Source organism: Xenopus laevis, chromosome 7S (genome assembly GCF_017654675.1).
Source record: "Xenopus laevis strain J_2021 chromosome 7S, Xenopus_laevis_v10.1, whole genome shotgun sequence".
In the NCBI taxonomy this organism is placed as follows: Eukaryota; Metazoa; Chordata; class Amphibia; order Anura; family Pipidae; genus Xenopus; species Xenopus laevis.
The window spans coordinates 69,102,721-69,120,805 of record NC_054384.1 but is presented as its reverse complement, the minus strand read 5'-3'; the positions used below and the strand labels follow the sequence as shown (position 1 = coordinate 69,120,805).

Here is an 18,085-nt window from a genome sequence, read left to right as displayed (position 1 = left end):
CGCTACACCAGCCTGTGTTGTATGGCTAATCTTCTTTGCAGATATTTCTGGGAGAGGCGCCGACCCCTCCAGCCAACACCGGGCAACTATTACCAGGAGAGACCTAGGGGAAATTAGGTAATTCGTTTTGCTACTCCTATAAGGTGCTCATGTATAATAAGTATATACAAGTCCATAAAGTTCATTTTCTTGCCATAATTATAAATGTGAATTAATTCTTCATATAAAAAGTATTTGCTCTGTCAGGGTAACAGTTTATTCTCCTTATCTTGGTTAGTGCAGGTGATTTCATGTTCCCTGAGGCTAAGATACTTTTATTAGTGTTAGTATACATTCTCATATATATAAGATGTAGTCTACTATTATACTTTGGTATGATGTCATGCAGAAGCGTAACTAGAGGGGGACTGGCGCAGGACACACAGCCGGGCCCCCGCCCCCCTCCGTACACCCGGAAACTGGCCGGACTGTGCGGACTGCAGGGGAGCCCTGAGGGGGTGTGGCCCCTGGTAGTTCTGCCACTGATGTCATGCTAGTTTTTGTGATAATAAAATAGATCTAATGAAGTATTTTGTTTATTAAGAAATAATGTTATTTGTAACTTTTAATCTAACAGGGATGACAAGAGATATTCCATTGGAAAATGGATCAAGCATTGCAGATTTTCAGAATAAAGGTAGGGAACTAGATATTTCTTCTCCTTTTTGAAGCTGTATTTAGGGAGAGACAAATTTATGCCCGTATCATAAACCTAACTGACAATGTATTAATTCCATTATATGTTCTTTAGCTGCATCGGTATCTTTATGGAATTTACCTTTCAGTGACAGAAATGTGTCACTGATTTATGTCTGTGTATATTAAGGTTTAACTTATGAGTTATATTAGTTTGTTGGACATATTTAATTAGATAGTGAGCACTGTGAAACTAGATGGTTGTTATGTGTGCAAAGTTACATAAAAACTGATTATTGTGAAACCTCCATTTAACATACCCTGATTTTAGGTTTTCCCTCATTTTACACCAATTTTCTGGTCCCCCTAGAAACCTAAAATGGGAGTTCTGCTAAACTTGACTATTAGTGCAATTTAAAGCAGTAAAGTGTGCATCATAAGTAGAAGGGACAAACTGTATGCTACCTAAAATTAAAGGACAAATACATTTACCAAACTCAGTGTGAAACATTAGAATGTACTGCTGGGAGAAACTGTCAGGCAGCAAATAGATTTTATCACCAAATCTGCTGGAAATCATAGAAAGTGCATAACCAGTGTCATCTTGGGTGTTATAATTTTGAGTAGAGGGGCAGGCCATATGTACACCACCTAAATTCAGATAAAACCAGTCAATAAAACTTTCTTATCCTTCCATCTGTCTGTATATGTACAAAATTTAACTGATGGATATGCCTATTTCTTGTAGACCCCTAGAATGTGCAGATATGACAAGAGTAAACTGGTACGTATATGTGTATTTAAAATCAATTACAGAAAATTACAATTACAAAAAAATCTTTATCTCCCTATCTGTGTTAAGAGCCCTGTTTATTTTTTGGCAGTTTTTGATCTTTTTCATTGGGTTTCTTGCTTGTAACCCCTCCATGCCACTCACCGTTGCTGTACATGTTATGAATAGGTGCTAGTTCTGACTGCGTTCCTGCAGGCACACCTGCCACTCTAATCTTGCAACTTTTTAAAGCATAAGGCTCAACTGGATTGATTACTGGATGCTAAAAAACACATACCATTGTCCTAACTTGTCAGATAAATGATAATTAAGCATCTGGTAAGAAATATTTATTTGCTTTCTATCTAGCCAGAACAAGAGAAGGCTGTTATCACATGAACTACATTTCTCTATTTAAGCATTAACTTTGATCACTTTTGAAGATTAATTTCATAAAAGCAATGTTCGTAGGTCCAAACTCTGCGCTGAAGATAGACCTGGCACAGCTGAAAATATATATTAAATCCTCATCCACCCAATTTTAAGCGAGTCTATGGGCGTCATTTTTGTGGTGAAACTCTGTGAAAAATTTCGCTCATCATTATAGATTTGCAATAAAATATCCATATTTTTTTTGCCCTGCTACATATGTTCTATTGTGCAGCAGCTTGGAAACTGCAAAATTCTCAAAGTCTAATTGTCTTTTGAAGAGCTAGCTGTTATAGGGGATTGTTTCTTCAACTAACTTTGAGGCAGATGCTGTCTCATAAAGAAGTTAGGTTCTTTAAATATGAAGATATATCAAGTACAAGATAATGTCTAATACAGAGAAGAAGGAAATCTGTCTGCTTTGTTTAAAGGAGCAGGAAAGCTACCAAAGCAATCTATTGCCAATAGATTAGCCACAATAGTGCAAGTACACTATATTTATTCCGCAGAATGTTTTATCATACCTGAGTAAACAGCTCTAGAAGCTCTCTCTGTTTGTTTAGGATAGCAGCTGCCATATTAGCTTGTTGTGTCATCACTTCCTGCCTGAGTCTCCCTGCTCACTCATGGCTCTGGGCTAAGATTACAGCAAGGAGGGGAGGAGGGAGGGGGATAGGGAGAGAGGAGCAAACTGAGCATGCTCAAGCCCTAGCCCTGAAGGTTTATGCTCAAGACAGGAAATTTGATACAGAAGCCCATGTGTATACAATAGAAGGAAAGAAATGCTGAGTTTCTTTTGATAGAGGACATTACTGGTGTATTTATGCAGACCTTTCTGATCAAGCTTACTTAATTTTAGCCGTACTTCTCCTAGGGCCCTATATAAAAATACAGCTGCATAACAGATATCTGGATAAAAGCATCCGTATAAGATGTAACTGCATAGTCTTAGGTTATAATGGCCCCAATATCTTTTAAAACACCAAAATATAGCACTGTATGGTATGGGAAAACTGTGACTAAAGGGAAGGTCATCTCCCATAGAGTCAATTGAATCAAATAATTCACATTTAAAAAAGAATTCTCTGTAATAAAACAGAACATTGTACTCCATGCTAACTAAGCTGCATAAATCTTTATTGGTGGCAAAACAATTCTATTGTGTTTATTTCATGTTCATGTCATGACGTATGGTCCCAAGCATTCGGGATAATGGGTCCAATGCCTGTATTAGAGTTACAGTGGATATAAACAGACTGCCCACTTGGCCCGTCAGTATTATGAAAGGTTATAAGATATTTTTGAAGTAACCGTTTGGGTGAAATGATTTATAGTAAATGCATAATTGAAAATGTACTTACTTATGAAAAGTTTTCTTTAGTATATTCTGCCTCAAGAATCTTACTACCAATTAGATTTTATAAAAGACTGAAAGCCAAAGTTCAAACAGTGTGATTGTTTTGTCATCAGAAACAATGCTTCTTGCATCTCTAGAAACTATATGTGTTGCTTACACGTCATGCTCTTTACTTGATTCTCATTTATGATGATAAAATTAGAATTCAATCATTCGGTTTCTCATCATAATGCCATCACAGACATTTTCCTTCTGAGAAAGGCACATTGTGCTTCCAATATTTCAAACAACCCCAAAAAATAGCCTTTCAAAAAATAATCTGCTTTTCTTTTTCTGAATGCATAATCTGGCTTCCAAGGGAAGTATATTGTTGCTGAAATGGAATGTCCTTTGATGGTGAGTCGCAAGTTTTGCATCTATTCTCTGTGTTTAATGTATCTCTGTGTTTGATGTATCCTTAAGATAAAGACAAACATTGGAAAATGTAGCAAATATTTCTAAAGTTTTAACTTCTCGTTTTAGGCCAACAATCTTATCACAATCGACAAGAGTTAACAGATGAGGAGCCATTTAATGAAGGAAAGATGCAGTTTTTACAACATTCTGATGATAACACACATGTTGAGCAACGGCCAGTTAAAACGTCTACATGTGTCTGCAGTGACCAACGTGAAACGCTATCTGCAATGTCACCAAGCCCATCAAAACATCAACATATATCTTTGTTGCCAAGAGAGCAGCCTTATGATAGCCTCATAGAACACTTAAAGGGCCTAAAAACTTTACATGTAGCAATGAGAAAGGGAATTGTGCATAGGATGAACACAATGCACATGGACCTCAGCCATCTTAACACAAGTATGAATAAAAATAGCGTTCTTTGTGGAAAAATGCTTAAAGTGGAGGTCAAACGAAACCACTTACTCTGTCAAATGAATGACAACATAAGCAAGCTTTCACAAAGTGTTCTAATGGCAGTTCAACAGAACATTAACCAAAGTGCATTGCACCCAACTTTGGAAGAACAGAGAAGAACTGATATAGAAAGCAACTCTCCTGCACTTCCTGCGGAATCTGCTGCAGACTCTTATTCCTACACTACAGCTAAAATAACACCCCAGTCCACTCCATGTCATAGAAGGTCCAGAAGAACACACTCTTCATTGCCACAATACTGTGAGCTAAGGTCAAAAGTTGCAAAGCAAATCAGAAAATGAAGTGTTCACTTATATGTATTTGTTAATTATATTTCAGTCTTGCTTGTGCTGGAAAATAGTTATCCTAGTTATACCTTTTGTCCTATTAAATATGCATGCATTAATTGTTTTCTTTAAAACACATTTGTTCCATTGAGATTTGGAAACAAAATGTTGGTCTACCTAAACATATTTATTTAAGTAGATATCATGTGTCTTCTGGCTGTAATAGTTTCTGTATTATTTGTGGAGAAAATGTAAAAATGGGCTTTATAAACAATTTTATGCTTCATAGAACTAGTATCTTCCTGTAAAAATGTTATAAACAGCACACTGTCAACACTTTGAAGAAATACTGTAGACTTAAGAATTTAAGTTGGTCACATCTGTTGATATCATTGAGATGATCTGAAGTCTGTAGAGAATTGAATGGAAGGCTATAATGTATGCATTATTATTAATTAAAGAACTGCACACTTATTATGATTGTTGACTTTTTAATTGCAAAATACATTTATTGCATGATGCTGAAACAATTTCATAGACAGGTATGGGACCTGTTATCCAGAATGCTCAGGACCTGGAGTTTTCTGGATAAGGAATTTTTCTGTAATTTGGATCACCATGTCATGTGTATGAAAAAATAATATCAATATTAATTAAACCCAATAATATTCTTTTACCTCTAGTAAGGACTAAATATAACTGTCTGGACCGAATATAAGGAAATACTTTTTAAAATTGTAATTATTTGATTACAATGGAGTCTAGTGGAGATGACTTCCCATAATACGGAGATTTCTGGATAACCTGTTTCCAAATAACTGATCCTATGCCTGTATATAAAGATCATTGGATTAATTACTTTTAAAAGGCATAATACCATCTGAATTTGTTTTAATATGAAGGAATGTTCACTAAACAGACAATACAGTTATCAAATATAGGTGCTGAAACCATGCTGTATTTACATCCACAATCACCTCAACTTTTTTTTATTGCTGTCTTGGCTTAAAGGAGAAGGAAAGGTTAAAACTAGTAAGCGTTATCAGAAAGGTCTATATGAATACACTAGTAAACCCTCAAAGTAATGATGCTCAGAGTCCTCTGTCAAAAGAAACCACATTTCTTTCATTTTATTGTGTACACATGGGCTTCTGTATCAGACTTCCTGTTTTCATCTTAAACCTCCAGGGCTTGGGCTTGAGCATGCTCAGTTTGGTCCTCCCTCCTCCCCTCCCTGCTGTAATCAGAGCTCAAGCAGGGAGAGACTCATGCAGGAAGCTATTATGGCAGCTGCTCTAGAGACAGGGCCTAGAGCTGTTTACTCAGTATGTAAAAGCATTCTAAATAATAAAAATGGTGTTCTAGCTTGCACTGTTGTGGCTAATCTATTGGCAATAAACGGCCTTGGTAGCTTTCCTTCTCCTTTAAAACGTTTTGTTTTCGATTGAGCTATAATGATTACAACATAGAGTGTTTTTTGGGAATAGAAGAAAGTACAGAAATAGTGTTGTACTGAATAATATGGATGTAGTAAATTTGGTCTGAAGTAAAATGTACTGAGCGCTTCCTGTGAAATAATTGTTTGCAACAGAAATTGAGCTGTAATAGATTGGACAAGGGTAGGAGAAAAATATTTTATATCGGGATTTAGGTTTGTGGCATTAATCCTTACCATCCAAAAGGGACTGTTAAAGCTCCTTTGATCAGGTGTGAAATAAAACTTGCATACCCAAACCTAACTGACTCAATTTGGAAAGAACCTTCAACCCAGTAACAAGAAAAACATACTAGTCATAATTGTTTGACAAAAGAAGGTTTTAGCTCTGCTACAGTTTACCTTTTAGGGATATATTAGTTTTGTCCCAGCAGATGCTATAGAGACAGTAATTAATCCAAAGCTGAACACATAGACCCCATGTTGGGTAAGGAGGAACTAATATCCCTCCTGGAGCCAAGATAGATGAACAAAATTGAAAACTGCAACTGTGATCAAATAAAAATATAGCAGAGACTACAAAGGAGGGGCTTCTCGGAACATCAAAAAAAGAAAATAAACAAATATAAGCAGAGCTTAAATATCGCAAAAGTGGCAAAATCCAAAATGGATTTGAAGCTCTTTAAATATACTGATATTGTGATAAGTATACAGTACACGAACATTAGACCAGTATAGCAGGCAGTGCCTGAACCCTGTGGCTTCTGGCCAGCATGTATTTTGTATTTGGAATGACATGTCACCATCTGGTGACTGGATTCACCTTTTAGTAATCTGCTCCCATTATAAAAAGGGCAATATATACATAAGCTTAAATGAGAAGGAAAGGCTAAAATTAAGTAAGCTGTATCAGAAAGGTCTATATAAATACACCAGTAAACTCTCAAAGTAATGCTGCTCAGAGTCCTCTGTCAAAAGAAACACAGCATTTCTTTCCTTCTATTGTGTCCACATGGGCTTCTGTATTAGACTTCCTGTTTTCAGCTTAAACCTCCAGGGCTTGGTCTTGAGCATGTCAGTTTGCTTCTCCTCCGCTTCTCCTCCCCTCCCTGCTGCAATTTGAGCTCAGAGCTATGAGCAAGCAGAAAAAGACTCAGCCAGACAGTGATGTCACAGCAAGCTAATATGGCAGCTGCTATCCTAAACAAACAGGAATAGTGTCTAGAGCTGCTTATTGGCAATAAACTGCCTTGGTAGCTTTCCTTCTCCTTGAAAATAAACACAAGAAAATTAGTTTAAAAAATATTGAAAAAGAACCTGACACTCAAAATAACCAATTCATCTGAATTCTGCTGTTCTTTGTTCCTGCAGGTAGCTGCACATGAAGTGGAGTGAACACAAGTTGTTTTTTTCATCTTTAAGAAGGGCTTTCCCGAAGATTGTGATAAAGTCAGGATAAACAGGCCAACAAAGAAAGAACCAGCGTAAACACATCCATGGGGAAGACAGCTGCTCTGTAGTGCAGACATCTTGGCCAGCTTGAATGTAGCTTTATTTGCCATGGCTTAATCGGGCGTTTTGTTGTAATCAGTTATCAGTAGTTTTAATTTGACTTTGACTTGATTCATTATGTTTGTATGGTTGAGCATCTAAGGGTCCCCATAGACGCAAAGATTTCTCTTGCCGAACGACCGATTTTAGGGAAGTCCGACCAATCCTTCAAAATTATCGTGCTGTTAGTGGGATTCGAACGATCGTACATCTTACGATTTTCCGGCCGACATCTGTCAGGAAATTGATCGGCCAGGTCAAAAGTGCAATCTATCTATGTTTGCAGGGCCAAGCAGGCAGCTCCCCTTTGTTTTCCTGGCAAATTGGTCTTTTTAGTTGATGGTCAATTCGTACGATCGTTCCGAGAAGATTGTGGTCTCACGATCAGGATCTGATCTTTTAAAAATCTCAACATCTATGGCCAGCTTTAGTAAAAACAATGTAATGGATTTACAACAATGGCATACTAGTGATGTAAAGGTGGGCCTTTTACAGCATTGCCTTTACTCTACTTTTTATATAATTCCAGTATGAATTCACATTGTATGTCAGCAGTGAATGGAAACCTGCATCCTTTGGTATCAAAGGAGTATCCATCAAAAAAAAGTCTAGTATGATTATAATAATTGAATGAGTCATATCATTGACTTTGTGCACTTTAATTCTGATGTCTGTTCTCCAGAACATGTGGAATCTGATTATACCAGCTCGTTGGCAGCAAACAAGAACTTAGCAGCTTCACCTGTGGTCCTGATGACACAAAAGGGCTGCACATTATATTTCATAGTGGTTGTAGTGCAATGCAATAGATTTTACTAAAAGAAAGATACCAACAATTTATTTTGAGAAACTTTTTTTTTTAATTGTGGGTTGTACAAGCAGCTGCTGGAGGGAAGCATTGTTCTATTGTGTTTCAATCAAAGGTGACAGTGTGAATGAGTTTACTTTTGTGTACGTATTCAAGTATTTAAGCATCTTAATAAAATCTGTGCAGGCGGCAGATATAGGGACCCTTGCTAACTAGGTACAGGTATGGGACCTGTTATCCAGAATGTTCGGGACCTGGGGTTTTCCAGATAACGGGTCTTTCCGTAATTTGGATCTTCATACTAGAAAATCATGTAAATAAACCCAATAGGACTGATTTACCTCCAATAAGGATTAATTATATCTTAGTTTGGTACAAGCTACTGTTTTATTATTACAGAGAAAAAGGAAATTATTTTTTAAAACTTGGATTATTTGATTATAATGGAGTCTATGGGAGACAGCCTTATGTAATTTGGAGCTTTCTGGATAACGAGTTTCCGGATAACAGATCCCATACCTGTACTAGAAGAAATAATAGAGCTACTATGATCTAGAGCAGGGCTGCGGCATGCAATCCCCCTTTGTGTGGCCCCTCACCTACCATGTGTAAGCTTTAAATGATTTCACTACTGAGTTTAATTGGCCCCTGCATTGTGTAAACCTCTAAGGGAGGAACTCCACGATGCGTCTGGAGCCGACACGTCGCCGTTGGATGAAACGCATGCAACGCGTCAGATGTTCTGAAAATAACAAAGTGAATGAAAAATCGCAGGTAAGAACTACATTTATCCAACTGTCGGATGAAATCTTGACTTCCTGTTATCTTCAGAACATGTGACAGGTCACATGCGTTTCATCCAACGGCAACGTGTCGGGTCCAGCCGCATAGTGGAGTTCCTCCCAAATTCAGACTAATCCCATGTATTGTTCACACCTGTGACACCTCTATTGTTCACACCCTAAAGCCCTATACTGTTCACACCTGAGACCCAGACTGAAACTGCCCCCTTTGTTCACCTGTTCACACTTTATACAAAATGCTAATGGGGCACCAGCACTGTCACTGTATGTAGCACATCTTAGAGTGGTCCTGATATGTTTTCCTGTCTCTTGCTCTGTTCTGCCTGCCCGTTGCTCCTTGCCTTGTGTGTGCCTTACTCTGCCTGTCCTATGCTTTGTGTGTGCCTTATTCTGCCTGTCCTATGCTCCCTGTGTGTGCCTTATTCTGCCTGTACTATGCTTCCTGTGTGTGTCATACTCTTCCTGTGTGTGACATGCTCTTCCTGTGTGCCCTGCTCTGCGTGCCCTATGCTCCATGTGTGTGCGCCTTATTCTGCCTGTCCTATGCTCCCTGTTTGTGCCATACTCTTCCTTTGTGTGTCTTACTCTGCCTGTCCTATGCTCCCTGTGTGTGCCTTATTCTGCCTGTCCTATGCTCCCTGTGTGTGCCATATTCTGCCTGTCCTATGCTCCCCTTGTGTGCCATACTCTTCCTGTGTGTGACATACTCTGCCTGCGTGTGCCCTGTTCTGCCTGTGTGTGTCCTGCTCTGTCTGTGGAACATGAGCCTGGTATTTGTTCGCATTTGAAAATAAATTATTGCTAGGGGCCCCTAAGGTGATTAATCATGTGCTGGAGGTGCTGTGTTATCCAAGGGGAAGATGAGGCATATGGATTTAAGGTTATGTCTTAATATGACAACTTTTTTCACATATGAGTGATAAGTGATATCCCTGTAGTGAGCACCAACCATTTGGTTTTTTGGTGTGTTACCACCATTAATGTGGACATGGTCTTGTGGTAACATGGGTGTGGTTTAAAGGAGTGGTTAACACTGGCTTCCATTATCGGCCTCCAATATGTAGGCCAGAAAAATGTCGGCCCTCGGTACCACAGAAATTGGACAGCACTGATCTAGAGAGTGCCAAAGCAACTTGGAGTAAATATTGAGTCACTATGGAGTCACCTGTCCTTTCTCATTGAGCATTCAGTGCAGGTCATCTAAACAGTTATACATTTTTAATAGCAGTGATCATTTCACTCGCCAATAAACTTTGCACTTTTGAGGTTTAGGAATATACACTGACACTAGTCAGTTTAGCAGAGATTTGACAACATGATGGCAATTTAATAGTCTTTTGCTTGGTTATTAAGCATGGAAGAAACATTTTTTTCTCCCTTTTAGTAATTGCTTTACTTTTCAAAAGGGGCAATATAGACATAATTTTTAAAATCATCAATATAAATGAAGGTTTATGGGTTTGAAATGTGATCAGCTTAATTAAAAAATTTTACTGTATAGAAAAGACTCAGGCCTACCAAATAAACTGGTGAGGACACAGGGAGACACATTTATCATGGGTCGAATTTCGAATTCATGTTAGTTTTTTTTTTAACTCCCCTAAACTCCCATGAATTTGAAATTGTTGTTAATAAGATAACATTTTTTAAACTCAGACAAATTTAAAGGACCCGAAAACTTGAATCGAATGTGATTCAAATTTAAAAAAACTTGAGTGTCAGGAAGGCTACACCTCCCATTGACTTATACAGTAATTCGGCAGATTTTAGGTGGCGAATAGTCTAACTTGAGTTCTTAAAGGGCCAGAGTATGATAAATCTTGCAATTCGAATTAAAATTTGGAATCAAGTTTGGATAATTCCCAATTCGAATTAGAGAGTTTGACCAAAAAAAAACAAATTTGAGAATTCGAATTTTCACGTCGACCCTTAATAAATATGCTCCTTTCTTGACTCTTACAAGGCTTTCTGTTTTATCGCTGTAATGTGGGCAAGTAAGGTTATTTTATTGAACAATAAAGGGATTCTTTCACAGAAAAGCCATCAGTTAATATAGCTGCTCCAGCAGAATTCTGCACTGAAATCGCATAAAAATTCAAGATAGCAAACAGATTTTTTTCATATTTAATTTTGAAATTTGACATAGAGCTAGACATATTGTCAGTGTTCCAGATGCACCCAGTCATGGGACTTGAGCTCTGATAAACTTCAGTCGCACTTTACTCCTGCGCTGCAAGTTGGAGTGATATGACCCCCGCCCCTTTCCCCCATCAACAGAAAAGTGGGAATGTAACAAGATAACAGCTCCCTGGAAGATATTACTGTTTTTGGTAGAAATTATATTTCTACATGGCAAATCATTTACTAGTATGTGTAGTAGAGTTATAGAAAACCAACAGTCACGACAAGCATGCTGCTGATTCTGTGTAATTGAATTATTAATTGAGGCTTGTTCAAAATAATAATAGCAGGGTGGAATCCAACCAGTGAAGTCATTCATTCTGTAAATAAACAGGTGTTAGTTACTGGTTATAGTGCATTTCTCTATGAAAATCATTCTAGGTTGTTCCAGACAGACATTGTTCAGAAGAACAGTGTACTTTGATTAAAAGATTAATTGGAGAGGGCAAGAGAAGTGTAAATGATAGCCTGCTCAGATAAAATGATCTCAAATGCTTTAAAATGGCAAGCAAAACCTGAAAGAAAACAGAAAAATACAATTTGAAGGAATGAGTTTAAGAAAAGCCTGGTTATTCAGCTTTATGCCGATATACTGTATGTGACTATGGGCCATTTAAGGCTGTTCAGAAGCATAATGCAAGTACTATCTATGGCTACTGAGTTTATGATCACTGAGGAGTTTCTTTTACTTGGTGGAAAGAATATTTTATATGACCCAACAGGAAAGTCATATGTGCAACAGGACAATACAGCATAACAGATCATTTTTGTAAATGATTGTATCTGATCTGTAATGTATTTTGCTTCTTTTGACTGATGAATAAAAGCTTTCTTTTATACAGTGAATTCTACATGCTGCAGATAGAACATTTAGGGCTAGTCCACACGGGGAGATAGCGACGCGTTTGCGGTCGCGGCGACAAAGCGCCGCGACAGTCGCCGCGACCGGCGCAGGCGACAGTTTTGTATGGGCGCCTATGTAAAAACGCCTGTGCTAACCACACGAGGCGATGCGCTTTTCAACAGTCGCCTGAAAAAGCCTGGCGAGGCATTTTCAGGCGACTGTTGAAAAGCGCATCGCCTCGTGTGGTTAGCACAGGCGTTTTTACATAGGCGCCCATACAAAACTGTCGCCTGCGCCGGTCGCGGCGACTGTCGCGGCGCTTTGTCGCCGCGACCGCAAACGCGTCGCTATCTCCCCGTGTGGAATAGCCCTTAAGAACAGGATCAACACTTGTTTGAAGCAGGTTAGCAGTTAACCCAATAGAAGACATACAGCTCCCTGGGAAGGAATGATCTTGGTTTCTCAGCAGTGAGCAGATGAAACAGGCACATAAACATGATCACAATGATTGGAATGGGACAAGTCACATAGAGCTACTGATATCAGCAACTTCTTTAGCATCAGACTGATGTGTGCTGAACAGCATAGGATTCCTTAGAGATTGCTAGAGAGTGGTTACATGCAGGAATATTGTTTTTTGCGATTTCGCAAGAAAAATCTCAGAAGGCCTTAGTGTGATTGCTTTTTTGGGTTTATGTAGCCCTTAAAGGAAAACTATACCCTCTGAACAATGTAGGTCTCTATAAAAAGATATTGCATAAAACAGCTCATGTGCTTCATGTAAATAAACCATTTTCATAATAATATACTTTTCTAGTAGTATGTGCCATTGGGTAATCCTAAATAAAATATTGCCATTTTAACAAATAAGGGCCGCCCCCTGGGATCGTAGGATTCAGGGTGCACACTAACAAACCATACACGTTAGGTCACATGAGCCAATTAACAGAGTTCTGTCTTTTGCTTCCACACTTCTTTCTTTTACAGTTTTCTCAATAACTAAAGCATACGTTTTTTTTTTCTCCTTATTTATCAATACACTTTCCCGAAAATGTTGTTTGCGGGGAAAAAACCTGAAAGATTTTTGAAAAAAAACGAATCTTATGAATTTTTCGGATTTTCCAACAGAAAACTCAATTTTTTTGTCCAAAAACCACGAAATCTTCAGATTATTGCACAAAACCCATCGCAGATCAAAATATCTTTTGGACTTCTCCTATTGACTTATATGCAATGTCGGGTGGTCTGAGATGCCGGATTTTCCGATTCTGACTTTTTCCATCCTCGGGGTATAATAAATCCCGAAATATTTGTTTGTTTAATTTTCCACTAAAAATTTTTATTTTATACTAAAAAAAAAAGCTTAAATATTAATTTTGGGGGTAAAGTTTTCCTTTAAGTCCTACTGTCCTACTCACCGTAAACTCCATAAGGGACTTCAGACAGAAAACAGACCTCTGTTATTTCCACATGCAACACCCCAATACTTTGTAGGATGCTCCATGCTAAAAATCTAATGAAGTAAATTTGAATGTTTTGTGTTTTCAGGTATCTGCATTTAGGGGCAGATTTGTCAAAGTGTGAGATAGAACTCTCCACAATAAAACTCGCTCACTTTCTATTTATTCCTATGCGATTTTTTTTAATTCTATTTATCAAATGGTGAACTCCACTGATAAATACGATTCTAAAAATCCCATAGGAATGAATAGAAAGTGAGTTTTTGTGTGGTGATTTCTAATCTCACACTTTGATAAATCTGCCCCAACAGTCAAAGATACACTCTCCAAATGTTATCTTGGTGGATTAAAACACAGAATGCAGAGTTTCCTCATAGTTGTGTTATTTTTAAACATGTGCAGCTACATCTAACCATTAGGGCTTATTTAAAAAAAAGTACGAAAAAAACCAAACAAACACAAAGTGCTATTTTCTGCACTTTAATGCAATGTGTACATTGCGCCCTCAGGCACAACTCTTTGCTCTCCAGTGGGGAGCCCTGTACAAACTGCCTTTGCACATGTGTGAACTGCACTCTCCACCTTGTGTCAAGTTTTTAATCCACCAAAAGGTGCATTCTCCCGCCGATGCTACAAGCACAAGTGCTCTGAGTAGGAGTGGTGAGGCTGTGCAATTTTCACCTTCATTTTGGTCTGTGGTAGATTAGCTCTGTAATGTGTTACAAAAAAAATGTATTTCCAGAACACTCATTTAAAAATAACATAAAGCCAATTGTTTCTTGTTATCTAATACATTTATTCTCTTGTAAATTATTGAAAGTTTTCATTAATGGATTGCGATCCATATATTGCACGTGAGTTTAGGATGGTGCCACAAAACAATTTACATAAAAAAAAACAAATTCTGAAACCTATTTACTATTAGAGGATCCTTCACCTTCATTGTACTGTAGAGTAAGCCTCCCTCACATCACAGTGTAACAGCAGAAGTGTGTTTCTAAGAACTGTGTATGTTCCTTAAACAATACTGACATGTCCCAAAAAATCTAAAGGAATGTGTCCGAGTTTGTGCATCAACCTTTTTTTATTTTGGCCCCCTCCCTGGAATTACATAGTTTAGGGGACACCCCAGCACAGTTTAGGGACTTTTAGGAATCTGGTACTTTTGCTCCCATCCTAGGCTTGGTTTGTAAAGTGAGGTTTAGCTCTTTGGGTTGAGAATAAAACTGTAATATACTGAATAAAGAGGGGCAGCTTTATTTAGCAGCAAAACCATGTGTTCCTATTAGGGCACATAGCCATCAGCTGACCAGCTTTAACACTGCTAGTGAGACAGCACTAAAACGATATTGTGTGTAATAATGTCTTTTCTGCAGATTACACCAGGCTTCCGCTCTACTGATCTGTTAGTGAATCAACAACCACAGGGGAGCTTTGTGCATTTTAGCAGACTGTAGATTGGTAAAGGAATCATCATTTTACATAAGACGTCATAAGCAGCATTGAAATTGTAGGCACAAAAGAATAAAACTGAGAAGCAATCTATTGCAGAAGACTGTGGTATCTTTGTGAAAGGCTAAATAGTCCAGATAGGACTTTTAAGGATTTAAAGGAGAAGGAAAGGTTAAAACTAATTAAACTTTATCAGAAAGGTCTATATAAACACACCAGTAAACCTTCAAAGTAGTGCTGCTCTGAGTCCTCTGTCAAAAGAAATAGCACATTCCCTTCCTTCTATTGTGTACACATGGGCTTCTGTATCAGACTTCCTGTTTTCAGCTTATATCTCCAGGGCTAGGGCTTGAGCATGCTCAGTTTGCTCCTCCCTCCTGCTGTAATGTGATCCCAGAGCTATGAGTGAGCATAGACTCATAGGAAGTGATGTCACACCAAGTTAAGTAATATGGCAGCTGCTATCCTAAACAAACAGAGACAGTCTCTACAGATGTTAACTCAGGTACGGTAAAGCATTCTAAAGAATAAAAATGGTGTATCGGTAGCTTTCCCTCTCCTTTAAAGTAGTTCAGGAAACTGGAAGCTGTTCTGCAATAGCAAATGTCTGGTTGATCATTGCAAAACCATATTCTGCCTTCTGGGAAAATTGTATCTATCATTGTACAGGAAGGCAAGGACATATGTCTCTTTTATACAGATCAAACAGAGACAGCTTGTGGGTTCTCAGAAGCAATTTGTGGGTTTACCACACAGCAAGAGTAAAGACTGGACATTATTAGGCTTTCATCAGTGCAGCTACCACTGCCTTGGCTTTCTAACTGCGAAGATCACAGTAGGTCTGTCCTGTTCCCACAAACACAATGGGCTGGCCAGTGATGTACACCAACCTGAAATGAAAGAGGTAGATCAGTGCTTGTATTCTTAATAGATATGCTCAGATCTGCTCCAGAAAATAGTTTGTTTTTTTTCATTGCTCAGCAATCCTTCTACCATGCAAAGTAACAATCAGAATAATTCAAAAGACAATAATAAAATGTGGTTTGCATTAATATTCAATTTCTACAATGTAACATTTTGAAGGGTTAAAATTCCTTATCTTATAAGCAAAATCACAGGTTCATTTCAGTAGTCAGTTGCCTTACCATGTCATCAATGGTGTCAAACTTGGCGAGTATAATGCCATCAATGAGACGTGGCTTATCTGCCATAGAATGATCAGCCAAAGCCTTGTTAAGATTCACTTGCAATACAGAGTGGCCTTTCTGAAATAAATCTTAAAATACTTGTAAAGGCTACATTTTCCTACCATGTACATAAGTTGGGCATATCTTCCCCACCCAAGAAACATCATTTGTATTGCACATACCCCCTCCATTCGCCAGCCCCATCACATTTTCCTAAAACAAATAGCAGCTTTCAGCCGGAGACCATTTTCCCTCTGACACATCTGCAAAACAGGACATATATGCTATAAAGTTCATGCAATGCAGATTTACACAGGCACAACACACTTTGACAAGCAGTTCATGCATTAACTTACATGGCATTTAATTCTATATTGGACAGCCCTGGAAGCAGCACAAAACTAATGAACCCACTCCTGAGTTGTAGTGCTGCCAACAGAAAAACATACCATTGACTCATTTCATTCACCCAAACACTTCTTTTACCCACCTGTGAATTCTTCCATTACCCCGCCTGCATTTCTCCTTTTCCTAACCAGGAGCATTTTACCACACATTTTCCAAGCATTAATGGGGGTGCAGTGGTTAGCATTGCTGCCTTGCATTGGGGTCTTATATTTGACTCCAGCCAGGGCACCCAGTCTGCAAGGAGTTTGTATGGGTTTCACCTGGGCATTCCAGTTCCCTACCATACAAAAAAACAAAAAAACCTTGGGCAATCACAGCACTTATTTGGCATTCCAAGAACATTTTTCATGCTTGTGTTGCTCCCCAACTCCTTTGACTTCTAAATGTTGCTCACGGGTTCAAAAGGTTGGGGCTCCCTGCCCTAAGGTAATGTGCCATTGCCCTAAATTCCTGAAAGAAATAGTACCACTTTAACATTGACTAATGTCATACTGATATTCGAAACTTAGTAGTAATAATAATAATGTTTACAGTAAAAAAAACTGTTCTTCGACTTGAGTTTATCCTATGCTACTGGCCAGGGCATTTCCCTACTTACATTCTTTTTTGGATCCCTTGTTCTTCCTGTTATTCTCCTTCATTTTGTCACCTGGCTTCTCAATCGTGAACTTTACAATTTTCTGGGAAATTTTTTATGCCAGAAGGAGCCTGAACTTTGCTGGTTTCCTCTGCCTCTCTACAAAGAGAAACATTCAATTGAAATTGTATATATACTTATCTGTACTGGTTTTATGGACACTTTTGATTACTGCATTAAAACATGTTTGCAACATAAATAACACATTTTACCAAAATAGAGGAATGCCTATCACACAGAGGGAATGGATATCACTCAAATGAAATTGCATCTGAGCCCTAACAGTAAAGATTAAACTGAATATATAATTTCTAAATATATGTGTTAATTATGGGCATGTTCATTAGGTCCCCATTTCTGCCACATAAATTAGATTTTGGGATGATTTTGGGATGATGATGAAGGCTTGTCTTGGTAACAGTTTCCACAAAATGAATTATGGAAAACGTAATAAACTTGATGCACTGACACTGCACTGATTTTTGAGATCTCCAGTGGATTTAGTGAGGACACATTACTGTGGAGGAAAAGTTATTCTTGCTCCCCCCCTTAGTGGAGTGAACAGTTTCAAAGTGCCCACGAGGCAGAAACTTCTAGAAACTGGTTATGTGTAACATCTGCTGAGTCGGTTCTTATCAGTATCCTGTATTGTTTTTGTATTCTGTGCCTAGGAGAATCATCCTTGAAGCTCACCCACAATTACTCCTTTCTTTTTCACATGAGTTAATTGGACACTGAAATCACTCCCTTACCTGCCTTCTCATGACGTTTCGTACCAGAGGGTATAAAATGTCTGGTCATTCTGTATTCTGTCTCTCTCAAGTACAGGATCCACATAGCTTGTGTATGTTTATTATATAAATAATAAACTTGGATTAACCCTT

At 38.2% G+C, this 18,085-nt stretch overlaps 1 protein-coding gene across 16 annotated transcripts in view; it reads left to right on the top strand.

Moving 5' to 3' along the window:
- Positions 1-18,085, top strand: part of fam118b.S (family with sequence similarity 118 member B S homeolog) — a 50,596-nt gene extending 32,511 nt beyond the window's left edge. For 5 of the 16 annotated variants that reach the window (XM_018227804.2, XM_018227801.2, XM_018227805.2 and 2 more), the window contains 2 exons: positions 617-676; positions 3,756-4,910. In XM_018227804.2, coding sequence (XP_018083293.1) covers positions 617-676; positions 3,756-4,450 — 755 coding nt within the window. In that variant the 3' untranslated portion in view covers positions 4,451-4,910. Of the gene's footprint in view, positions 1-282; positions 323-616; positions 677-1,423; positions 1,460-3,591; positions 3,630-3,755; positions 4,911-7,241; positions 7,614-17,872 lie in introns of those variants that run through there. The other 11 variants (XR_005963038.1, XR_005963039.1, XM_041571342.1 and 8 more) reach the window with 11 other exon arrangements.